Consider the following 26,266-nt stretch of genomic DNA (forward strand, 5'->3'; position numbering starts at 1 on the left):
TCCGCCTTTGGATTCTGAAATGTTGACTGCGTCGGAACTATAAGTTTATAACTCTACAAAAAAATATTTTAATATATATATATATATATTAATGTATTTTAATCTGCAATATATATATATGTCAAAAATATTTAAATTTGAAAAAAAATATTTCAAATTTTTTGGAGATATTTTTTTATTTTTCTGATAAAAAAAGATAATCGGTACGAAAGAAGATTATTTGTGTTAAGCGTGGTCCAATCTCTAATTTTTTTATAAAATTCTGAAAAAAAACAATTAAACAATATTAGTTGAACAGTGTTTTGTTTCGTGAGTAGGAGTCCTTCTTCTACATTATCAATTTTACCTAAAACCTAAAAGATGATCTACGCATATATGATCATAAGTTTAAGCATATATACTAAATACTAATGTATTGATTTGCATGCCTTTAATTTTCATTCGATCCTATCAAAGCTTACTGTTGTCTTGTGGTCACATGTTGCACAACTTACAATGCAATACCACAGTCCGCTTTCAATGCTGCTCGGAAAATTCAGACACAATTGGGATAACTTAACAGGAAACATTTAATACTCGTGTAATTAAGAACAGAATTCAGATACATATACGGAACTGTAAAAATATATAATATATTTGACTACCGTTTCCAACGAAGGACAAAAATATTATAGCCTGTGTAACAAGCAACCGAACCGTCTATTGTTATATAAAATTATAAATAGTGTGAAATATATATATATATATATATATATATATATATATCTTGAATTATGTTGGATATAATTATTAATATTTTAATTCAAAAAGGTTGGTTAAGCGTTCAATAAGAGTAAATCTGAATTATATTAGACATAAATAGCGTTAAAAAGTTCTGTCAACTTTTTTACGTATTATTATTAATATTATTACTATCATTATCATCATTGTTATTATTTAGCTAAAATAAGCATATTATTATAAATTGAAATAAATAAAATTATTGTATCGTTACAACGAGGAAACTAGAAATCATTAACAATAGTCTTTTTCATTCATCGACAAAATTATTGGCCTAAGACTCGACTTCAATGAATGATCAACAACATGAGCTTCAAATAGTTGGGTCTAGTATATGTGAGAAAGATGATTGCCCAAAAAGGAATGTCAATTGGGTCAATCAAGCTAGTATTACCAGATGAACATTGGCTTGAAAAATCGCAATTGTATAATTAATTATTGTAGTATAAATACATGTTTGTCAGATTGGAAAAGCCATCTGATTCTTCTAGCTTGGGTGATCCCTTTGGCGTAAGGCCACAAATCTAGAAAATGATAACGAAAGACCATAAAAACTACAACAAAACAGTTGGAATTTGAATCCCATAACTATAATTCTTTTTACGAAATAGATTATTCTGAATTTTTTAAAAAAATTGACATTTCCAACTTTTCGGATGATAAAAAAAAAAGGTAACTTGAAAAAATAATACAAAATTAACTTCTGTAGTTTGAGTAAAATTTTATCATCTGTCAAACGGAGGGCCACTTACCAATCTCATTAATTTACCTGGTATTGGAAAATGCATGAACAATTAAAATTATGTGGATTTATTATTCGAAATTCTTTGAGTAATTTGTAGAAAAATAAAATATATTTACTCTATTAATTCTAACGAAAATAGGTCAATGGCAGTATGTATTTAATGAATGTTTAATTTTTTTTTTTTTAAGGTTTTAATGAATGTTCAATACCTGGTTATAAGTTTATGCTTACAAGATTTCATGAAGATGAGGTAAGTGAATACGTCATCTTCACTCATCAAATTTTCAGTTGTGTGCCAATTAATAATTAGTTGCTTATATAATTAAGGGCAATCTAACAACGTAGTCAATTTTAAACATGATTTTAAAGATGTAATCAACGTTTATTAAACTTTGTAATCTAACCATAATTTACATAAATAAACGGTTAGAAAATATCGAAAATATCATTATGTAATATAAATCATAGAAACCAACTACTAGCCAACGTTTCAGTCAGTCAAAATTTATCGCATGTAAAATAAATGAAAATTAACTAAAATTAACCCAAAAAAACTTGATATCATAATTAATTGGACTGCAAAAAAGGAAAGAAAATATTATGGAATAAATGAGATCAAGTTAATTGGCTGCGATCAAAACGGTGGATACATATTTATGTTCATCCGATTTTAATAAATGTTAATGTAGTAATTTGTTATATGACTAATAAATTAACGTCATCATTTTTTGCTACATTTGAAACTTAAATGAAACGTTGGCTAAATTGCAATATCAACGTTTCAAGTGGCTTAGTCCATGTAATTTTTCTATTGTTAATTAATTATAATTTTGTGTGATCATATTCATACGATTCTGAATAATAATGTTCCAATCCAATAAGACCAGGTATCAATATTTTGTGTGATCACATTTATTTATTTATTTTATTTTTTTAAATAACTTTGTTGCGAGTGGAGATTGAACCACTTAGTCCATGTAATTTTTCTGTTATTAATGATCATATTCATATAATTCTAAATAATACTGTTCCAATCCAATAAGATCGGGTATCAATATTTTGTGTGATCACATTTATTTATTTATTTTAAATAACTTTGTTATGAGTGGAGATTGAACCTACGATCTTTATTTTTAAGGTGATATGTAGCTATATTAGAAATCACGAGACACTTATTATTATTAATTTAATAAGGGATTGGGATCGGAGAAATCTATACCGATATATATCAGAAATACAGTTTGTGATTTATCATTTTCATCTGAAACCAACAGAATCCAAAATTATAAGACATCTACTTCTTCTTTTTATGTGTGGAAATATCTATTTTTTTCATTTTACATTTTCACCCATGTTGATACATTTATTGCACAGTGCTGCGTGAAACTTATGGCCCCCATGTGATTTTCCGTTGAATAAGGGAAGAGGAAAACAATAATGAATTCTTGACGTGAAACAACTTGGATATATATGAATGGATATCAATATTGTTCCAATTGAGCTTTTAGACTGTTCTGTCATTTTCTGAACGCATTCAAACGACAACTTCGTCAAGTTCATTGGTAGGAATTCAACAGGGATTGTGTATCGAAATTTTCATAAAATAAATAAATAAAAGTTCAAGCATTTATAGCTCTAGTAGTAGCTATGTTGCGACTTGCGAGAGGACCGATTTCATAACTTCAGAACATTAAATTTATAAATATAAAAGAATCTGATTCTTTCCAAGTTTTAACTACCATCAGAATACAATACTTAAAAAAAATGAAAATAAAATAAAATTTGGGAGATCTTTTTCTATAAAAAAAAACATCTTCCTCTTATGAATAAGATAATGTTGTAAAAAAAAAAAAAAAAAGAAGATAATGTTGTCACAAAACTTTATGTTTTTATGACAACATTGTCATAAAGTGATCATGTGGAAGAATTTCTTTTTATTATAGAAAAAAGGAAAGTTGCCTCAATTTGTTAAAACTATGTTATGTACTATTTACAAATTTTTAGTTGAACTAAATATTATGGCGTGTGTAAATATATGAGTGCGCATTTTGATTTTCCATGTGAACATTCTACAATTTGTTATTAAAATGCAACTAATGCATTTTATTTATAAGTTATATATTTAGCTATATATATACATGTAATATAAACCGTTTAATGAAAAAATGCATATGTGTATATTTATAAGTTATATATATTTGAAGAATTTATTGCAACTACTCAATCTCCTATCTTTTTTTTAAGATTTTAACCAAAGTTTCATTTTATTAAGAAAATAGTCCACCGAGTCTAAATAAATTAAATGAACTAAAACAATTAATTAAATTTATTTCTGCCAGGCCGAAGTGAACTAGATTAACTATAATAATTAATTTAATTTACTTCGACCTGGTGAACTATTTTCTTAATAAAATGAAACTTTAGTTATTTTTTAAAAGTAAGGTAGGCTATTTGACTACTGACCTAATTCCTTATATATATATATATATATATATATATATATATATATATATATATATCTTTTAAATATCTAAAGATAACAAACTTTTCATTTTAAAGAAATAAGGAAGAAAAAAATATAATGAAATATCATCAACACATAAAAGAGCATGAAGATAATAAATTTTTTATTACAAAAATGTCCGTTAGCATTTACCACTAATATCTCTAATTTTAATTTCATAATAAAATAAATGAAAGTAAATATACGCATCTAATAATATCCTGAAAATAAGAAACAAACTATTATACACTCGATCATCACTATGCCGATTTAAAAAAAATCGCACTTTCAATATTTTCTCTCTCTCATCGATAATACTCATAAATAAAGAAAAAAAAACCTAGAAAAAAGATGCTAGAAAAACAAAATTGCTCCAGCAAACCATAAAAACAATTACAAACCATGAAAACGACTTCTTAATATTTTTTTTTCAATGTCATCAATTGGAAAATGTTTGTTAAGAATATTGAAATGTGTATGCTCTTGATCTTCGATTTCCAAATTGGAAATATGTGGAAATAAATAGACAACTTAACGTTCTGGAAGCGGTTACTTGATAACCGCCAGAGACGTGAGACTGAACAATCCACGTATACTCGACCTCAAAGCTTATAAATACAAGAAGAGATGGCTGAAAGAAGGCATTCACAATCTTGCAGACACGAGCACACGTCAGAAGTTTCACCTATCACTCAACACTTTCTATTACTTGCTCTCTTTTATTATAAATTTATAGATAATTTTATCTAGACACTCGGAGTTTTCGGGACTGGGTGCTTGGAACCAAGTGTTCTTCGTGAAATAATTGTTGTACTAATTTTGTCTATCAACAGGTGATAATATATCCTACATGTGCACTGATCTCATATGTGGATCGAGGATTCAATAAAAATATAACAAAGTTTTTCATGTTGATGCTTAAAAATTATCCTTTGTAAGTTGTGATTATATGATCAATGTAATAATTATGTACTTGTAATCTTGAAAATATTCGTAGTAGTAATAAATAATAATAATAATAATCTGGATTAATTATTGATTTTCTCTCTTGTTATGATTCAAATTTATAATTTAACTTCTTCAAAAAAAAAAATTGTATATTTTTAAATTGATTTAGATAGTCCGAATGAATATGATTTCTTGCGCATGCAACGCAAGTGTTCTGACTCAGAATTCATTCTTATGAATGTGGTCTCTACGTCGCTCTGGGCCAGCGTTGTGGAAACTTTAAAATTTGTATAAAAAATGATATTAAGTTTCAGTCCTCTCTAAAAATGCACCGCAATTATTGACATATGCTAACCAGCTTGTTAGTTTATTATATGGCTATTTTTAGAGAACCTATATGATCCGTGTCTATTTTGATAAAGCACGAGATAGCTAGTTTTACCATTACCGAATTTATCGCGTAATTATCTAGTGAAGATTATTTAGGATCTAGCTTAGACTCTTTCTATCCATTACTACTTCTAAACGCATCTTCCCACTTATAGTTCTCAAGTCCATATACAACTTTTTTTAGTGGAGCTTAATTAATTAAACTATAGTTTGACACATTGAATTAAGGAAATGGGTGCTTAATGTTGCTAACTAAGTAGTCCTATAATAGTGGTCCCCAAATGTTCTATATCATACGTCCTTCGTGACGCTATAAGACAACGAAGAAGGAGAGAGAAAGGGATACGTATATGTATGATAGTATATATAATTATAAATAAATAAAAACAGTAAAGTCAACCATAATGTTTTCCTTCTGTCAACTCAAATGTGTTTGTGCATGTATTTCATCTTAATAAAAATCGTTAGGCACCCTAGTTAGATACTCAAGTAGCTTAACGGAAAAAAAAAATGGCTTACCGAATTGAATACGTAATACACGAGTACTCACTTGGACCAATCTTACATGTCTCGCAATTTCTTTTTCCTAATAATCAAACGTTTACTATTACTAATCAAGTGTTATTTATTTATTTAAGCAATATTCTTCCACCAAAAAAAGTAACTGGTCATTTTATATCATTCATTCATCATTGAGTATACTTCCACCACACCGCATACGATTTTTCAAATTATTATTCTTTTAATTAAATAAAACAGTTTTTCGGTCAATTTCACAACTTTCGATCATAAGAAATATTTATTCCCCTAATAATCAAATAATTAGAAAAAAAAACCCCAGCCTTTATATTCTAGTAAATCCTATATATACACGAGTTTGATACAACAAGGCATCAATAGGCCTGTTCTCGGTTCTCCCTTGCCGTTCAAAACTCTCTCCACCAAAAAAAAAAAAAATCAAGTGGCCGATCATTCACAAATCGATCGGTCCCTGACAAAAAAAAAAAATTATAAAATATATAAATAATTAAACTAGTAGGGCCAACAAAAAAAAACAACACTAGCGTGTTGTTTTCCGGTGGGGAAGAGGAAAATGGGAAAGGTGGTTAGCGATGATGAGGATGGTCGTGGCCGGAAGAAGAAGAGTAACGGATCTGTACGGTCGATCTTCGCCCACGCGGACGGAGCGGACACGTGGCTGATGGGGATGGGCTTTCTGGGCGCTGTGGGCGATGGGTTCTCTATGCCGTTGGTTCTTCTCATCACCAGTCGTCTCATGAACAATATCGGCACTTCTTCCTCCGACTCAAACCCGCAACAACTCTTCTTGGACAGCATCAACAAGGTACGTATACATACATATTTCCGTATCTATACATATATATTCATATATACTATTTAATTTCCTTTGTTTTTTTTCTCTCTTTTATATATAGAATGCAGTGGCTCTCTTGTACTTGGCTACTGGCTCCTTCGTGGCTTGCTTTCTTGGTGAGTCAAAGTAACCAGTTATGCACAATTTATGAAGAAAAAAAAAAAAAATGGACTAAAATGGAAAAATCATCAGAAATTAATATTTTTTTTTTTTATAAGAGGGATATTGTTGGACGAGGACGGGGGAGAGACAGGCGGCGAGGATGAGAGCTCGGTATCTGAAAGCGGTGCTCCGACAAGAAGTCGGGTATTTCGACCTGCACGTGACGAGCACGTCGGAGGTCATCATCAGCGTCTCCAACGACAGCCTCGTCATCCAAGACGTCCTTAGTGAAAAGGCAACATAACATTTTTTTTTTTATTATTATTTCACTCGATCCGTCGGTACATATATAATAATTAAATTATTAAATTTCGTGTGCATGTGTTCGTCGAGCAGCTGCCGAACTTCTTGATGAACGTGTCGATGTTCGTGGGGAGCTACGTGGCGGCGTTCATAATGCTGTGGCGGCTGGCGATCGTGGGGTTCCCGTTCGTGGCCCTGCTGGTGATCCCGGGGCTCATGTACGGACGAACCTTGATGAGCCTGGCTCGGAAGATAAGGGAAGAGTACAAGTCGGCGGGGACCATAGCCGAGCAGGCCATATCGTCCATACGCACCGTGTACGCCTTTGTGGGCGAGGCCAAGACCACCTCAGAGTTCTCGGCAGCGCTTCAGGGCTCGGTCAAGCTCGGCCTCAGGCAGGGCTTGGCCAAAGGCTTGGCCATCGGAAGCAACGGTATCGTCTTTGCCATTTGGTCCTTCATGTCTTACTACGGCAGCCGCATGGTTATGTACCACGGAGCCCAAGGTGGCACCGTTTTCGCCGTTGGTGCCGCCATAGCCGTCGGTGGATTGTGAGTTTAGTTCATAATTGAAATTTAATTAATTTTATGAGAAGACTAGAATTTAGTCAATTTGATGACCTAGTTATTTGGTTAATATAATAAGCAGGGACGAAGCCATGAATTCAAGTCAGGAGGGTTAATATGCGGAAAAAAAAGTTGAAGGAAGGCTAATTTGTAAATATTTATGATATTTTATAAAATAAAAAATTTAAACTGTGAAAAAAATGCAAATTAGGGGGTTATAACACCCCACTATGTGGTTTCGTGCCTGATAATAAGAGCACTATGTACAAGTTGATTAATTTTTGTTGTTACTAATTAACGAGAATTTATAGGGCGCTAGGCGCGGGTTTATCGAACTTGAAGTACTTCTCGGAGGCGTGCTCGTCGGCGGAGAGGATAACGGAGGTGATAAAGCGGGTCCCGAAGATCGACTCGGCGAACATGGAAGGCGAGATATTGGAGAGGTACTCGGCGGAGGTGGAATTCAAGCACGTGGAGTTCTCGTACCCTTCTCGGCCGGAGACCGCGGTGTTCAAGGACTTTTGCTTGCGGGTCCCGTCCGGGGACACGGTGGCCCTAGTGGGCGGGAGCGGGTCCGGGAAATCGACGGTGATCTCGCTCCTCCAGCGGTTCTACGATCCGATCGGAGGGCAGATATGCCTCGACGGGGTCGCCATTGACCGGCTTCAGCTCAAGTGGCTCAGGTCCCAGATGGGGTTGGTGAGCCAAGAGCCGGCTCTTTTTGCCACGTCGATCAAAGAGAACATATTGTTTGGAAAAGAGGACGCTGATTTCCAACAAGTGGTTGACGCTGCAAAGGCCTCAAATGCCCATAATTTCACCTCAAAGTTGCCTCATGGCTATGACACACAGGTCTTTTTTTTTTTTTTTACTTTTCTTTCTCTCTTAATTCAATATTTGCTTTTTTGCTTTCTCTCTTTGTCTATGTGCCATCCTTTAAACAAAGGGACCAGGGAAAAAGAAAGTCCGAATGATATGACAATCACCAAATTAAAATGTCATGGACGCTCACAACTTTATTTCTTTTTTTATAAAGAGATACGAACTTGCACATGAATTTACAATAATAGCGACACACACACAGTAATCCTTTCTTTTTCTTTTTCTTTTCTTTTTTTCTATGTAAATAAATAATACTTACTATTTCAGAGGAAAAACGTAGTTTCAAATTATCGAGCTATATATTATGCATGCAAATACTATTTTTTTTAAAATAAAAAGCAATCTTTCTGTCCTAGTTTGCTGGTCATGAAAATAAAATAGCACTTTGGATCATTTTATAATGTAGGAGAAGCAAATACCAACAACGAATTGCTTTTGCAAAATATAATTATAATGGTTTGCAAAACGATAAAACTTATATCCAGCAATGGGGGAGAACGATTCTTTACTTGTATTTTAGTGTTATTTTTTATAATTATTAATATTTTGTTGGTACATTTTAGTCCCACTAATGATTTTGTTCCCCACGTAAGAGGGTTCTTGTGTTCTTTATGGAAAAACTACTGGTAATACTGCCCAGCGCACCACCATTTTGCAGTCAAATCAAATATGTCGCACTGAATTTTTTTTTTTTTTTTTTGCTACACTACATTATCTTCAATACTCCAAATGAGTACGAACCCTATGCTAGCATACACACACACACGCATACACATACACATACACATACACATACACATACACATGCACACACAAGGGCTTAAGCCCTCTCAAATTTTTTTTTTTTGCACTTTTTGCCATTTAAAAAAAAATTATATTTTTTTCCCTTGAAAATTTATACTTTTGGCCCAATTTTTATAATTTTTTTACAATCAAACACCCCCTGAATTTTTTTTTCAAATTAGCCCCCTGATGAGCTTTTCTGGCTCCGTCACTGTAGACACGTACACACATGTATTATATATGATTTTATATATAGCATGACTATCACAGCGAAAAAGACTATGGAACCTATTTTAATTCACAAGCTTTTTCAACTTTGATGCATAATTACCACTTTATTACTATTTTAGCACGATGTTCACTTCATATATATATATTAGGAATCCTATTCACCATAATGTTTAATTGTTCTCTGAAAAAATAAAAAAGTATAAAAAGTAAAAAGTTGAAATGCTTGTCGCTCTCTCACAGCACCTTCTTTATATGGACAAACATATGTTTCCAAATAGTTTTATATAGATCGCGTGTGTCTTCAAACCATGTCAAGCTCATAGATACTTAATCATGTAACAGTAACAAATAATAGTACTAATTGTATCATAACTAACAGTAACAAATAGTAAAATAATAGTACTAATTTAAAGAAGAAAAGACTTTCTGACTTATGTCTTTCTTCTTAACTTCGTCTTTGTTGGCTACTACTTTAGATTCTGAAACCAATCCCCACTTACTAAAAGAAAATAAATTAAACCAAGAAAAAAAATTATACTGAGATATTTTAGCTGTTTGGTAGAAGTAGAACTGAAAAGAGACCAAAAACAGATTTATTTTATTTTATCATTAACAATAACATGCATTAAAATTTAAGTAACTACAATAAGAAATAACATGATTTAAGTTTTAATTATCATAAAAGATGTATTCTATTTATCAGTCTAATCCATTCAATATTTTCCTTTCTTTTGTAAGTAACTACAATAAGAAAAAAAAAATTAAACCAAGAAAAAAATTATACTGAGATATTTTAGCTGTTTGGTAGAAGTATAAATGAAAAAAGACACCAAAAACAGATTTATTTTATTTTATCATTAACAATAACATGCATTAAAATTTAAGTAACTACAATAAGAAATAACATGATTTAAGTTTTAATTATCATAAAAGATGTATTCTATTTATAAGTCTAATCCATTCAATATTTTCCTTTCTTTTGTAAGTAACTACAATAAGAAATAACATGATTTAAGTTTACAGCTACCTGAATTTATATCCTGACCACTCTCAAAATAGTATCAAGTGTCATGTATAGTAAAACTGTAACTGTAATTATATAATAGGTTTAATGACAATTATGCAGAATTGAAATTATTGATCTTGTCTATAAATTATTGATCTTGCGAATCAATTAATTTTGAACGACTATTTCTCATGATATTTTGGTCAGGTGGGTGAGAGAGGAGTTCAAATGTCGGGAGGGCAAAAACAAAGGATCGCGATAGCTCGAGCGGTGATAAAGAAGCCGAGAATCCTTCTCCTAGACGAGGCAACGAGCGCGCTCGACTCAGAGTCGGAGCGAGTCGTTCAAGAAGCCCTCGACAAGGCCTCCGTGGGCCGAACCACCATCGTCATCGCTCACCGCCTCTCCACCGTCAGAAACGCCGACTGCATCGCCGTCGTCCAGTCCGGCCGAGTCGCAGAGTCCGGGCCCCACGACGACCTCATCCTCCGCCCCGACAGCCTCTACTCCTCCCTCCTCCGCCTCCACGTCACCAACGAAGACCCTAACTCCGTCGACACCTCAGCAATCTCCTCCGACCCCAACGGCACCAGCAGCCGCAGACTCTCCACCGTCAGCAGAGACGGAGGTAGTACTTTTCGCTAGTTTTGTTTCATGTTTTTTTTACCTTAAAAATTTACAAATCAGCTCCCCCAGAGTTTTTACCATAAAATTAATTTAGATTTTTATCCTCTACTTTTAGTTCACTCTAATTTCCTGTGTGGCAGCGAGCCGGTCGAGTTCGGCGAGGGAGCAAGAAGAAGAGCAGCACCACGACCCGCGCGCGACATCATCAGGAGCATCGATGAAACGGCGAGATGATCTGGCGTCGCCGTCGTTCAAGAGACTTTTGGCTCTGAACTGGCCGGAGTGGAAGCAGGCGGGTTTGGGGTGCGTGAGCGCGGCCATGTTCGGGGCGGTGCAGCCCCTGTACGCGTTTGCGATGGGGTCCATGATCTCGGTCTACTTCCTGACGGACCACGCCGAGATCAAAGAGAAGACGACCATCTACGCTTTATGCTTCCTCGGCCTCGCCGCCTTCTCTCTCCTCGTCAACATCTCCCAGCACTACTGCTTCGCCTACATGGGCGAGTGCTTGACCAAGCGCGTCAGGGAGAGGATGCTCTCCAAGATCTTGACCTTCGAGGTCGGCTGGTTCGACCAGGACGAGAACTCCACCGGCGCCGTCTGCTCTCGCCTCGCCAAGGACGCCAACGTCGTAAGTCTTTCATATTTCACAACTTTTTCTAAAACTAGCGATTCGAGCATCTTTAATGGTTTAGCTAAATATAGTAGCTCCATTTGCCACATAGATTTTTCTGAAGCTAAATAGTTAAGCAACTAGCTCTATAGAGCTAATTTGCTTATAGCTAAATCAATAGCCAATATGTAAAACAATGGTTAAGCAACTAGTTAAGCACTTTTCATATTTACAAGCAAATCCCTAAAATTGTTAAGCAGCAATGAACCATTAAAGATGCTCTTTAGTTGAATAAGAAATGTGGTGTTGTTATTGTGAAGGTGAGATCGTTGGTCGGGGACAGGACGGCTCTGGTGGTGCAAACGTGCTCGGCGGTGATCGTGGCGTGCACGATGGGGCTGGTGATCGCGTGGCGGCTAGCCGTGGTGATGATCGCGGTGCAGCCCATCATCATCATCTGCTTCTACACGCGGCGAGTGTTGTTAAAGAGCATGTCCCAGCAGGCCATCAAGGCGCAGGACGAGAGCAGCAAGCTAGCCGCGGAGGCCGTCTCTAACCTCCGAACCATCACCGCCTTCTCGTCCCAGGACCGCATCCTGGGGATGCTGGACAGGGCCCAGGCGGGCCCGCGCCACGAGAACATCCGGCAGTCGTGGTTCGCGGGGCTGGGCCTCGCCTGCTCCCAGAGCCTGACCACATGCACCTGGGCCTTCGACTTCTGGTACGGCGGCCGCCTCATCTCCCACGGGTACATCTCCGCCCGAGCCCTCTTCGAGACTTTCATGATCCTCGTCAGCACGGGGAGGGTCATCGCCGACGCCGGGAGCATGACCTCCGACCTCGCCAAGGGCTCCGACGCCGTCGGCTCCGTCTTCGCCGTCCTCGACCGAGTCACCCGCATCGAGCCCGAGGACCCCGAAGGCCGAGTCCCCGCCTCCCTCGCCGGGTCCATCGAGCTTCGCGACGTCCACTTCGCCTACCCGGCCCGCCCGGACGTCGCCATCTTCCGCGGCTTCTCCATGCGGATCGAGGCCGGGAAGTCCACCGCCCTCGTGGGGCCCAGCGGGTCGGGGAAGTCCACCGTGGTCGCGCTCATCGAGCGGTTCTACGACCCCATCGAGGGCTCCGTGAGGATCGACGGCCGAGACATCCGGTCCTACAATCTCCGTTCCTTAAGGAGGCACATCGCGCTGGTGAGCCAAGAGCCGACGCTTTTCGCGGGGACGATAAGGGACAACATAGCCTACGGCGGGACCGCCGCCACGGAGGCGGAGATCTCGGGGGCGGCGAAGTCGGCGAACGCGCACGAGTTCATCGCGGGGCTCAAGGACGGGTACGACACGTGGTGCGGGGAGAGGGGGGTGCAGCTGTCGGGGGGGCAGAAGCAGAGGATCGCCATCGCGCGGGCCATCCTGCGGGACCCGGCGATCCTCCTATTGGACGAGGCCACGAGCGCGCTGGACAGCCAGTCGGAGAGGGCGGTGCAGGACGCGCTGGAGCGCGTGATGGTGGGCCGCACCAGCGTGGTGGTGGCCCACCGGCTGAGCACCATCCAGAACTGCGACACCATCGCCGTTCTCGACAGAGGACAAGTGGTCGAAAAAGGGACCCACTCTCACCTCTTGGCCAAAGGCCCCAAAGGAGCTTACTATTCCCTCATCAGCCTTCAGAGAACGCCTTCTTTCTGATCTTACTTGTCTTTTGGTTGTAATACTAAAGTGATCTATTGTAACTGTTCACCACCACTGTTCTGCTACCAAGAGCTCATTTTAGAAAATAAGTGTATACAAACCCGTATATGTAAGTATAAATATAACTATAATGCTTTCATTTCCTCATTTTTATTACAAAAATTTAGGTAAATAATCAATTAAAACGTCTGGAATTGATATATAGTCAACGTTTCATAAATTTTAGATAAATAATCATAAAGATGACGTGACCTAATAAATAAAAGTGGTTATTTATATAAGATTTACGACTGTAAATATATGAAAACTTATATTTATCTAAGTTATATTTATCTAAGTTAATAGATCATTGTCTACCCACAGTCCAGAGTCATTAACAGTAGTCAAGGCTTTGGCTAGCTTGTGAGCTGTGATTACCGACTGAAAACTTTCTCTCATTTCTGAACTTCAGATTTTATACCCAGACATCTATACACACAGATCCATATATATATATATATATATATATATATATATATATATATATTAAATAATGGGAATTATATATCACAAGTGAATTTAAGCTTATAGTTTTAGAGGTAAGAATGAATTTTTGGACATTTAAATTATACTATATTAATGATTAAATTATGTGATTATTATACAATGTATAATCAGGTTTGATTTTTTTTTTTTTTTTTTTTTTTTGCGTTATTATTATAATTTAGGTTTTGATTTTTATCAATATATTTCTTTGAGAAAACAATCCCTAACCTCCTAAACATTAAAGAAAAAGTTGCGAAAAAACCCATCAGAGAGTAAAAAATAATATTTCAAGAAGCTTAAAGAAATCGAAGATAAAGTATTCATCAAGACATAAAGCAGGTTACGGTAGGGTTTTTTTTTTTTTTTTTTTTGGTAGAGCTCCCATTTTAGAACATCAATGTTTTGGTTTAGGGGTATTGATAGATGCCAAATATGGTTATTTGTCGTTTATTATTGTTAGTAGTTACAATTGTCGTTCATTGATGTTCATAAATGTGGTATCTACTGTACTATTTGATTAAATTATTTGGGTGTGATAAATTGGGTATATATATCTTAAAAAAATTATTTGACAAGGTAACTTTGGCTAAAACAATTGAGACTCCTAATTTACTTATATATTAGTTTCAAATGACTATTTTTTTTTTTACAATTTTTACTTAATTTTTTTTTATATACCTCCATATTATAATAGTATATAAAGAAACAGATCCACACATCATAGAGATAACTGTGTGTTCGACCTCATGATAAAATAATTATCTATTTTTCGTAAGAAAAAGAGAGTAAATATTTATTTAATTTATATACAATATCGTTCAAAACTTTCATGTATATTTTTACGTTACAAAATAATACAACCCGTCCATGCATGTCTCATATCTCCATGACCGGGAATTAAAATCGCAATTGAAAAACAAAGTTATATATATAATATATTTTTTTTCATGCTTTCACGTACCTCCATGTGAATATACCTCATAACTAATTGAATAGTACTTGTTGTTTATATACAGTTTGACTTTGACTCTTTCATGGCCTCGTTTTCCTTTCCTCAATTATATATTGTGGCGTTTCATAGGATACACAAACACTTCTCTCGAGCCAATTTTTTTAATTTAGAACACGCATATGTCATGGGAAGCAATCTCTTGTATTTAAAATTTTATCTACCTTGTAGCCTCAAACTATAATATATATATATTGGCAAGCTTTCATACCCAGGCTGTTTGGTTGCTGGGTGAGAAAATGAGAGAGATCAACAACAACAACAACAATAATAATAATAATAACAATAATATTGATGTGAAGGGTGGGTGTATTGGATCGATTTTGATCCACGCGGACGGTGTGGATCGATGGCTAATGGGATTGGGTCTGATCGGCACCGTTGGCCGTGGAATGGCTCTTCCGGTCGGGATTTTGTTCACTGGACGCATTATGAACAACATTGGTGGTACATCAACAACTACTCTCACTTCTCAGCAACATCTTTTCTTGCAAAATATTAACCAGGTTAGTTTTTTTCTTTTCTTTTGAACACAAGTTATTTGTCTTTCGCACCTTCACTGCACAAACTGAAATAATAGGAATTTTGTTTATTTTCCAATACGGGACAAATGATTCAATTTTAAAATTCCTTGAAAATATGTACCCTCCTCCGGGAAAACACCAAAATACTGGAAAAATGTCTCCGGGAATCCAAAATTCGACAAAACTCCGGCGGTTTTTTGTTAGCTAGCCCGCCTCTCAGTTTTTTTTTTGTAAATTATATTGGTTGTAATTTTCTTGTTTTTATTCTGGTAAACTGTAAGAAATCTGAGTCAACTTCTGCGTTAAACCATAATAATATATTCACTGGTCTTTAGATCATAGTGATTCATTCATTATATGTACGTATTAAAAAATTCTACCTCTTTTTTTGTTTTCTTTTTCTTTTTACAGTATGCGTTGGCTTATGTATACTTGGCTAGTGTCGGCTTCATCGCTTGTTTCTTGGGTAAGTAGATCAAATATTTATTTGAAGTTATAAAGTTTAATTAGTTAAATTCAAATTAGAGTTTGAGCTCTTAATAAATTGACCACAACCTATATATTTAATAAAAAAAATTTAGAGGGATATTGTTGGACAAGAACAGCAGAGAGACAAGCGACGAGAATGAGAATTCGGTATTTGAAAGCCATTCTGCGACAAGACGTGGGCTACTTTGATACGCACGTGACAAGCATGTCTCAAGTCATAACCAGCGTTTCGAGCGATAGTCTTGTCGTTCAAGCTCTTCTAAGCGAAAAGGTCTTTTATTTACTCATTAACCTTGTTAACTGGTCACATTTATAGTTTATGCTTACTTATTTCATTAATTGTCTATTTATCCTTTAACTTAATATGGTAGGGGTTGGCAGGTGACTCTATCAACTTTAAAAATTTGTAGTAATTTTGCCGAACTTTTGCCAAAATCTCAAGTGTCAATGACCTTTTTTTTTTGTGGATAAAAGACATAATTACCCCCTAAACTATGGCGACGAAAATACATTCCTTATACTATAAAATCGATCAATTTACCCCTTAATATCAGTTCTTGTAACATTTGTGGTCCTTCCGTTTATTTTTGGATTTGATCCGTTAGTTATATATACACAATTTTGTAACTATATATGTAAAGTGAGGGAATTTTCGTAAATACCCTTAACATCTATTAAAAAAAATTAAAATTAATAAATCATAGCAATTACAATCTCTCTCTCTCTCCTCTGAATCTCCCCGAAGCTTCTCTGCTCGCCCATCACTTCAACGTGAACCACCACCACTCTCCAAATCGCTGTAACGACACAGTTATGAGCCTTTCATCTTCAACCTCCGAATATCCGATTTTGCTCCTTGCTCACTTGTCCATGTTCACCGCGATTGTGCTCCGGCATGGCGGACGACATTCGGTGCCTCTGAGAAATCAAGGAGGCGATGCGAGACCCATATGAAGCTCTCTGGCACAGATCTCCTTCATTGTCGACTCAATCTCTCCGACAACGCTTTCGACGGAGTCGTCCCCAAGGAGCTTTCTCGTTGCCCAGGCTCAAAGACTACCACCTCTCCGGTTCGCACGCATATAAACCCAACATTAGAGAGAGAGAGAGAGAGAGAGAGAGAGAGAGAGAGAGAGAGAGAATGTATTAATTCTTTATTTTAATTTCTTTATTAATGCCTTTCTTTATTAATATTATTTTAATTTATTTATTTAATATTATTTTATTAATCTTAATCAAGATAAAAATTAGAATTACATATAATATCCTTATTTTGAGTGTCACATGATATCCACATGCTTATTTAACGGATGATTTAACAGAATTTTAGACGGAAGGACAACATTGAAATTAATACAAAGATGAAGGGGAAAATATCGAGTTTTTAAAGTATAGGGGGTGCACTCTTATAGACGCCATAGTTCAGGGGGCAAATATGTCTTTTATTCTTTTTTTTTTTTACGTCAATTGGTAACTTTATGTGATTTATTATCGTGTGTGTACTCTAATTGTGGCGAAACAAATACGGACTTAGCTTTGCTTTTTTAAAAATGTGCTTTTAGAATCTACTTTAAACAAATATTTTTTTTTAAAAGCAGATAAGTATTTGGTAAACTATTTTTAAAATAGTTTTTGATAATAGCAAAAATAGATTTAGCGTTTGGTAAAACATATATAATTATAAAAAAAAGGATAAAAAATAGACATCTCTTGAACTTAATAAAAATTATTAATATTTATGTGTAATAAAATTATAATTATTAATTGAACGATAGAAATAAATATATATATATATATATATGTATATATATATATATATATACATATATATATATATGTGTGTGTGTATGTCTTATATTTTAGATGTTTTGTATAAAGTATAAACATTAAAACTGACGCGATATATATATATATATATATATATATATATGTTTTTACTAATAGTATTTTCTGAATTTATATTCGGTGTCCAATTTTAATATACATATAGATGATAATTTAAAATAGTAAAACTGTAGACTTGCACATCCCTAAAGTTTACAACTCATAATACAATTAAAAAAAAAAACAGTGTTATTTATCACCACTGACCATTAAAGTACGCACACATCTTTATATCACAAGGAAACAAAATTTTGACATTTAATTGTGTTGAATGATTAAAGACAGAATCGTAATTCAACATAAAATATAAAACACTTTTCCTAAAACCTACGAAAATCTTGTTTTTCCTTTTTCTTCTATATTTTGCAAAAGTATTTTTCAACTTTTACTAAAATTTATTTTACCAAACACTTTTAAAACAGTTGGGCTTTTAGAAAAAGTTAAAAGCAGGCTTAATAAGTTAAACCATACACGGCCACTGAGTGAAAAAAAAATGGTTGAATTTGAGTATAAATCGCATAAACTAGTCATTTTGTCTTTAAAACAAGGTAAAATTCAGGTTATACGTTCTAAAAGGGGAAAAAAGTCGCTAGTGCCAAGTTTTCAAAATTAAGAGACCGTTAATGCAAAAAAAAGTGATTATTACGACGCAACTCATATAGTTCATGTTATGCTAATAATCGGAAAAAATAAAATACAAATTGTAATAATATATTTAATTTAATATTGAACAAAAATTAATATTGGAAAAAGAATGTTTCAACGTAAAGTGCCAAAAAAATATTTAATTCGTAAAAACTCGCTAAAATACTTTACATGTCAACATGTCAAATTGGACCTGAAAATTTAGATACAAATTTCAGTTAAAATTTTAGTAAAATGATTGTTTTCCTCACCAAATGTAACATATCAGTTGCCGGATTTTGTGATGAACGTGTCAAGCTTCTTCGGGAGCTACATAGTTGCGTTTCTCATGCAGTGGAGACTAGCCATAGTGGCAGTGCCGTTTGTGGTGTTACTCGTGATCCCGGGAATAATGTACGGAAGGACTCTAATGGGATTGGCTAGGAGAATGAGAGGCGAGTACAACAAGGCTGACACGATAGCCGCACAGGCGATATCTTCTGTGCGCACCGTTTACGCATTTGTGGGAGAGCAAAAGACCGAAGAGGACTTTTCAACGGCCCTAAATGGGTCGGTGAAGTTGGGCCTAAAGCAGGGCTTGGCCAAAGGCTTGGCCATAGGGAGCAACGGCGTTAGCTACGCTATTTGGGCCTTCATGGCTTTCTATAGCAGCAGATTGGTCATGTACCACGGGGCCCAAGGAGGCACACTTTTTGCCGCCGGTGTAGCTATAATCATGGGAGGACTGTAAGCGCTTCTACTCCTTTTTAATTAATATTGATTATAAGGCTAGATATGAAACTAGCACTAATTAACCTTGTTAACCGTTGAGGATATATTATAATAAATGATAATTGTGATGGTTTTCTAATAGTTATGGAATTGGAATTATTCCAAAAATATGATTAAATGGAGTATTTTTTTTTCCCATTATGCATTTGTAAGCCTTTGTTCTACTTTTAGGACTATAATGGTCATTAAATACAGTTTTTCATGATATATTTTGTCACTAAATGCAGTTTTTTCATGACATGTGTTGTCACAAAAGTTTTAAAAAAAAAAGGTTTTTCTAATAGATAATGAGAGAAACCTTTTCATTAAGTCATGCTTTTGAAATAATTTGTGATCGTCTAATAATAATCAATCGACCAATGTTTCTTACTTAGTCCTATGTCAAATTAAATTTGGTTAATATTCACAAGTTAGTACGACTTGCATGTTCTTCTTTCAGGAAGAATTCTAAATTAGATTCAATATACATATATAGATGCATTCCAATATTATTCTCAATAGCTTCGTTTGAGTGACAAGACTTCATGCCTATAAGGTGACATCGTTTTAGAGGGGCGCATGTTCAAACTCCTCAGAACGTAAAATGTCCTTGTTAAAAAAAAAATTATTGGTTATAATTTGTGCTTAATTGTCCAACGTAGTTGTTAAGAATGATGGATTATAAATTTCTCCATCCAATTAACTCGATTTGCTTCATAAATCAGGGCATTTGGTGCTGGATTATCCAACCTCAAGAACTTTTCGGAAGCATTTTCGGCTGCAGAGCACGTGATGAAAATCATGCAAAGAGTTCCAAAGATCGACTCGTCCAATACAGAAGGTGAGATCTTGGAGAATGTCTCTGGTGAAGTGGATTTCAAGCACGTCAAGTTTGCGTATCCTTCAAGACCCGAAAGTGTGGTCTTCAAAGACTTTTGCTTGAAAATCCCATCCGGCAAAACAATGGCTTTGGTTGGAAGTAGCGGCTCGGGAAAGTCGACGGTGATCTCGCTTCTGCAGAGATTTTATGACCCTATTGCGGGAGAAATATGCCTTGATGGGGTTGCGATTAATAGGCTGCAAATAAAATGGCTGAGGTCTCAAATGGGCTTGGTGAGCCAAGAGCCTGCACTCTTTGCCACCACAGTCAAGGAAAATATTTTGTTTGGTGAAGAAGACGCGGACATGGAACAAATCATTGAAGCAGCCAAGGCTTCTAATGTTCATGGTTTCATATCTATGTTGCCTAAAGGGTATGACACACAGGTTAGTTCTCTCTCTGTCCCTCCTCTATATGTATATATATATGGAATTTATTTTTGGTTTATAAGAGAAATTTGACTTCAAATCACTTAAAGGGCGCTGTAGCTATCTAAGCAATTTCAAACTTGATTTTAAGAAACTACTCAACGTTTTGTTTATTTTTATAAATTAGTCATTTACCAAAATTAACGTATGAAATTATAGGGACAATCATGTAAAATGCTATATGATTAATGAGACCACATCACTAAATATAGCTAGATTTTAAACATGTTTGAAACATTGGTTATATTGCAAATTTAACGTTTTAAGTAGCCTAGTCCGTGAGATTTTCTTACTTAAAATGCATGTAATTGGGTTTTCTTTGCCTAACAATTACAAATATTTGAAAATTAATTATTAGCTTTACCTAAATACCCTTAACTAAACCGCATATGGGCTTCATATGCATCACAAGTTGTTCTTCATTGTTGCCGCATATATGAGCCGCACACTGTTCTTCATTGATTGACGCATATAGCTACATATATGACGTAGAGAAGAAGACCAGCAAAACATAAATTATTCGTATTTGAAATACACCGAAACATATCAAGTTAGCTAAAATCTTAAATTTTCTTGTATTAATAGTCGAAAACATGATATAAATTAAAAATAAAATAAAAATACACAACTTACCCATTAGTAATTCCTTAGGAAATCACACCAAAATCTCAAATATGATGGAGAGGGTAGAGTTAAGAAGATTTCGTTTAAAATGAGTATTTTATTTTAGATTTTCTTATCGAGGTTGAAGAATTAGCTTCTTCATAGTAACGAACCAAACTTGCTGGAATCTTTTTCACCAACCAATATGGATATTTTAGAAGAGTCAATAAGTGCTTGTGTCTCTTGTTCTTCTTTTCGTTGGACGTTTTCACAAATTGAGCAAATATATATTCTTAATGTTAGATTTGTCTTAAAACACAAAGAGAGACACTCTACAAGTGTATTGAGATACTCTACAAGTGTATCCATGTATGTTTATAGATGACCACGCAAAGAGAGAAACATAATAATAATAATTTAATAACAAATAGAAATATAGTTAAATAGTCGTCTTAAAACACGTTTAAAATAAAATTATAGTTAAATAGTATTTATTGACTAATTATCGAACTTTGACTATTTTACATAAGATTAAATTTCAAATGACTAGATTACTAGAGTGCTAAAAAAAACAAATCCTAATCACAATACAATTAATTATAATTCTTGTTACGTGAAAACATCTTGTAGGTAGGCGAAGGAGGAGTTCAAATGTCCGGGGGACAAAAACAAAGGATCGCCATAGCCAGAGCCATCATCAAGAAGCCCCGAATCCTCCTCCTTGACGAGGCAACTAGCGCCCTTGACTCAGAGTCCGAACGGGTCGTTCAAGAAGCCCTAGAAAAGGCCGCCGAGGGTCGCACCACCATCATCATTGCCCACCGCATCTCCACCGTTAGAAACGCCGACTTCATCTCCATCGTCCAATCGGGCCACATCGTAGAGTCCGGGCCCCACAATGACCTCATCCTCCACCCCGAAGGCCTATACTCCTCCCTGCTCCGCCTCAATAATAACAACCAAAATCCTAACTCCGTTGAGACGCCAAAATCATTCACTTCCACACACAACAACCAAAGCCCTAACCATCTAAACGAGGCGTCAGAAATCTCCACAGTCTCTTATCACTCGAACATCCGAAGCTCCAGCGACTCGTTCGCATCCCATGCGCCATCATTCGTTAGACTATTTTCCCTAAACATGCCTGAGTGGAAACACGCGCTAGTGGGTTGCACTAGCGCGTCGCTCTCCGGGGCGGTCCAGCCTTTGTACGCGTTCGTCGTTGGTTCGATGATCTCGATGTTTTTCTTGACGGATCACCGAGAGATCAAGGACAAGACTCGGTTCTACTCGCTCTGCTTTCTCGGATTGTCCGTCTTGACGTTGCTCATTAACGTGTGTCAGCACTATAGCTTCGCGTATATGGGGGAGTACTTGACGAAGAGGATCAGAGAGCGAATGATTTCCAAGGTGCTGACCTTCGAAGTCGGGTGGTTCGACCGAGATGAGAACTCCACCGGTGCCATTTGCTCTAGACTCGCCAAAGAGGCAAATATGGTACGTATTGAATGGATTTATAAGCCCATGCTTCTTCTATCGTGTCAATTTAATTTAATAGTGACTATTTAGATTTCTCTCAAATTTTATCAAATTGTTAACCATTATTTTGATGTTATTTACCTTATAAATAAAACTCTAGACAATAAGCAAAGTAAAATAGAGCTCAAAACAATAAACAACAAGAAAAATGATGGTTTTTACACATCAAAATTTGGCTACTTGGCTAAAAAAAATTCACAACTTAGATTATTTTACTACTATTTCACTATTTAACAAATCTATACAATTTGATGTTTTAGTTACTTAATTTTAGGCTCTCTAGATTTATAGTCATATGAAAATTCATGTTTTGTCATATAACCAACCTTTGGTCAATTTTAAGCAAATAACCACGAAATTTTATTAAAAAAAAGTCAAAAAGACATTTAATAGTTGTAAATATTCGTTAATAATTGTAAATTATCATTAGACATCTAGGACATAAATGAAATGCTAAAAACGTTCAAACAATGTCACATCACCGTAATGATTATTTACTCAAAATTTACAAAAATTAACTATTTGACAAATCTCTAAATTTTGATGGCTTAATCACTCAATTAAATGAACTTAAAATTTTGATTATTTTACATATCAATTGATTTATAATATTTGGAAAAAAAAAAAATTAAGCTAAAAAGTTCTAAAATCATTTATTCTTCATTTTGATGTAGGTGAGATCATTGGTAGGAGATAGAATGGCTCTTCTAGTACAGACCATATCCGCGGTGACAATCGCATGTGCGATGGCTCTAGTGATCGCATGGAGGCTCGCGTTGGTGATTATGGCGGTCCAGCCAATCATCATCCTCTGCTTCTACACCCGCAAAGTCCTTATGAAGAAGATGTCGGCAAAGGCCGTAAAAGCCCAAGACGAGAGCAGCAAGCTCTCTGCCGAGGCCGTCTCCAATCTGCGGACCGTCACCGCCTTCTCGTCCCAAGACCGGATCGTCTCCATGCTCGAGAGGGCCCAAGAAGGCCCTCTTGAGGAGGGCGCACGCCAGTCGTGGTACGCGGGCTTCGGCCTCGCTATCTCCCAAAGCCTCATGACTTGCACCACGGCTTTCACCTTCTGGTACGGAGGGAAGCTTATCGGCCTCGGGTTTATCACCGCTAATGCGTTCTTCCAGACCTTCTTGATCTTGCTCACCACAAGCCGAGTCATAGGTATTGTTATTGCATAAGGGTGTCATAGCTAACTAGTCAATTTAAATTAATAAATTTGTAAAATAGTCAGAGTCCGTCTAAAATTAGTAAAAGAGTCAAAATTTACAAAAAATTACAAAAATGGACAAGTGTCAAGTTTCAATAAATTTTTTTTTAATGTGTGACTATTTTTTTTTTTAAATAGTAAATTGTTTATATACAACGTCACAATTTTGAACGACATTGTAAAACAAAACAAAATTTTTTTTTTGGCAATTTGCTATTTTGCTGAAAATTTAAAACTTTAATGAGTTGTTGGCGGCGCAAATACTCAATATTTTTTTATTTGTTGCAATTTAATACTCATTTTTTTAAATTTGCGGAAAAAAAAAACTCAATGGTACAAAATCGTACCTCTGTTACTACTTGACCGCTAAGTTAGACAGAAAAACACATGTAACCATCTAAAAATCCTAAAATAATAAATACTAAACAATTTATTTTTGTTATATTTAAATACATAAACAAAATTAAAATGTTAATTTTTAATATTTTTATAATTTATAGATGCTTACATGTGTCTTTTCATCTAATTTAACAGTAAGATAGTAATGGAGGTAAGATTTTATAACATTGAGTATTTTTATCGCAACTTTTATAGAATGGGGATTAAACTGCAATAAATCGAAAATATTGAGTATTTTTGCTGCCAATATTATTGTGCTAAGTAATTAGTTTCAAATAGTAACTATTCGGTACGGACCAAGTTTAAAAGTATTTACCAAGTTATTTATGCTAATGATAGGTGACATCGGTAGTATGACCACGGACTTGGCCAAGGGCTCGGACGCCGTTGCTTCGGTGTTCGCCGTGTTGGACCGAAAAAGCCTCATCGACCCCGACGGCCACGTCCCCGCCACAATTTCCGGGGACGTCGAGTTCCATGACGTGCACTTCGCGTACCCGTCCCGGCCAGACGTCGCGATCTTCCGCAGCTTCTCGATGCGGATCGAGGCCGGGAAGTCCACCGCCCTCGTGGGGCCCAGCGGGTCGGGGAAGTCCACCGTGGTCGCGCTCATCGAGCGGTTCTACGACCCCATCGAGGGCTCCGTGAGGATCGACGGCCGAGACATCCGGTCCTACAGTCTCCGCTCCTTAAGGAGGCACATCGCGCTGGTGAGCCAAGAGCCGACGCTTTTCGCGGGGACGATAAGGGACAACATAGCCTACGGTGGGACCACCACCACGGAGGCGGAGATCTCGGGGGCGGCGAAGTCGGCGAACGCGCACGAGTTCATCGCGGGGCTCAAGGACGGGTACGACACGTGGTGCGGGGAGAGAGGGGTCCAGCTGTCGGGGGGGCAGAAGCAGAGGATCGCCATCGCGCGGGCCATCCTGCGGGACCCGGCGATCCTCCTATTGGACGAGGCCACGAGCGCGCTGGACAGCCAGTCAGAGAGGGCGGTCCAGGACGCGCTGGACCGCGTGATGGTGGGCCGCACCAGCGTGGTGGTGGCCCACCGGCTGAGCTCCATCCAGAACTGCGACGCCATCGCGGTTTTGGACGGAGGACTAGTGGTCGAAAAAGGGACTCATTCTCAATTATTGGCAAACGGACCTAATGGAGTTTATTACTCCCTCGTTCACATCCAGACAAAGTCAACCAATTCTACTGAATATTGAACTTCTTTCTTTAACTAACAAATAATCATAATTGCTTGCTGTATTTTAATCATCAATATATTGTATTAGTAAAAAAAGAAATATACTATAATTAACTATCTTCAAATGTATTAGCACTAAAAATATATATATAAAACTAAAAACTTCTTTCAAATCTACATGTTGATTGTATATAAAAATGCTAACTTAAATAGTTAAAAAATTCAAACTATTAACTCAAGGGGAAAAAAAATATTTTAGGCTTCTCTTGTTGGTGGAAAAGGACGGGCTTCGATGGAGATTTATTTGCTTTCGCTTCTTCTCTATGAATTCGATGGCTTTTGCCTAGCCGAGTCTGAATTCGAAGTGTTTTTTTTATTTGTTTACTTTTGTTGCTTCGTTTTATTTATTTTTGAAAGTCTAGCCACTGATTATTTCCTAGTATGGTTTTGGGTCTCATTTGGGTAGATTTGTTTTTAAACGAGCTATTTGGTTCCAACTCATAAAAACCCGACGATCGTTTGGCCAAAATCAGAAAATAAATATGAAAAATCAAAATTAGAACAAAAAAATGTAAGCAAAATTTATTTGGTCTAACGTTATTTTCTTACAACTAGCTTCACAATCATATTAATAT

General features: G+C 36.1%; 2 protein-coding genes across 2 annotated transcripts; both read left to right on the forward strand.

The window, feature by feature from the left end:
* Positions 1-6,101: 6,101 nt before the first annotated feature.
* Positions 6,102-13,707, forward strand: LOC149406005 (ABC transporter B family member 15-like). Its single transcript, XM_089607712.1, has 8 exons — positions 6,102-6,711; positions 6,803-6,857; positions 6,960-7,138; positions 7,240-7,697; positions 8,024-8,564; positions 10,822-11,242; positions 11,382-11,872; positions 12,175-13,707. The coding sequence occupies exons 1-8, from the start codon at positions 6,460-6,462 to the stop codon at positions 13,540-13,542; spliced, it is 3,765 nt and encodes a 1,254-aa protein (XP_089463838.1). The 5' UTR covers positions 6,102-6,459; the 3' UTR covers positions 13,543-13,707.
* Positions 13,708-15,318: 1,611 nt separating this feature from the next.
* LOC149406006 (ABC transporter B family member 15-like) lies at positions 15,319-25,650 on the forward strand. The gene is made up of 8 exons (XM_089608508.1): positions 15,319-15,585; positions 16,015-16,069; positions 16,185-16,363; positions 18,890-19,347; positions 20,097-20,637; positions 21,913-22,779; positions 23,496-23,988; positions 24,773-25,650. Exons 1-8 carry the CDS (start codon positions 15,319-15,321, stop codon positions 25,648-25,650), a joined length of 3,738 nt encoding a protein of 1,245 aa, XP_089464634.1.
* Positions 25,651-26,266: the final 616 nt, after the last annotated feature.

Source organism: Urtica dioica, chromosome 1, assembly GCF_054948205.1.
Source record: "Urtica dioica subsp. dioica isolate 48M chromosome 1, U.dioica_male_clone48M_v1_H2, whole genome shotgun sequence".
Lineage (NCBI taxonomy): Eukaryota > Viridiplantae > Streptophyta > Magnoliopsida > Rosales > Urticaceae > Urtica > Urtica dioica.

Bases quoted from the DNA above. Each gene is read 5' to 3' on its own strand.
- LOC149406006 (XM_089608508.1), top strand. From the start codon at position 15,319: ATGAGAGAGATCAACAACAACAACAACAATAATAATAATAATAACAAT. The intron at 16,070-16,184 runs GTAAGTAGATCA...AAAAAAATTTAG, and splicing joins CTTCATCGCTTGTTTCTTGG to AGGGATATTGTTGGACAAGA. The intron at 19,348-20,096 runs GTAAGCGCTTCT...TTCATAAATCAG, and splicing joins GCTATAATCATGGGAGGACT to GGCATTTGGTGCTGGATTAT.
- LOC149406005 (XM_089607712.1), top strand. From the start codon at position 6,460: ATGGGAAAGGTGGTTAGCGATGATGAGGATGGTCGTGGCCGGAAGAAG. The intron at 8,565-10,821 runs GTCTTTTTTTTT...TATTTTGGTCAG, and splicing joins CTCATGGCTATGACACACAG to GTGGGTGAGAGAGGAGTTCA. The intron at 11,243-11,381 runs GTAGTACTTTTC...CCTGTGTGGCAG, and splicing joins CACCGTCAGCAGAGACGGAG to CGAGCCGGTCGAGTTCGGCG.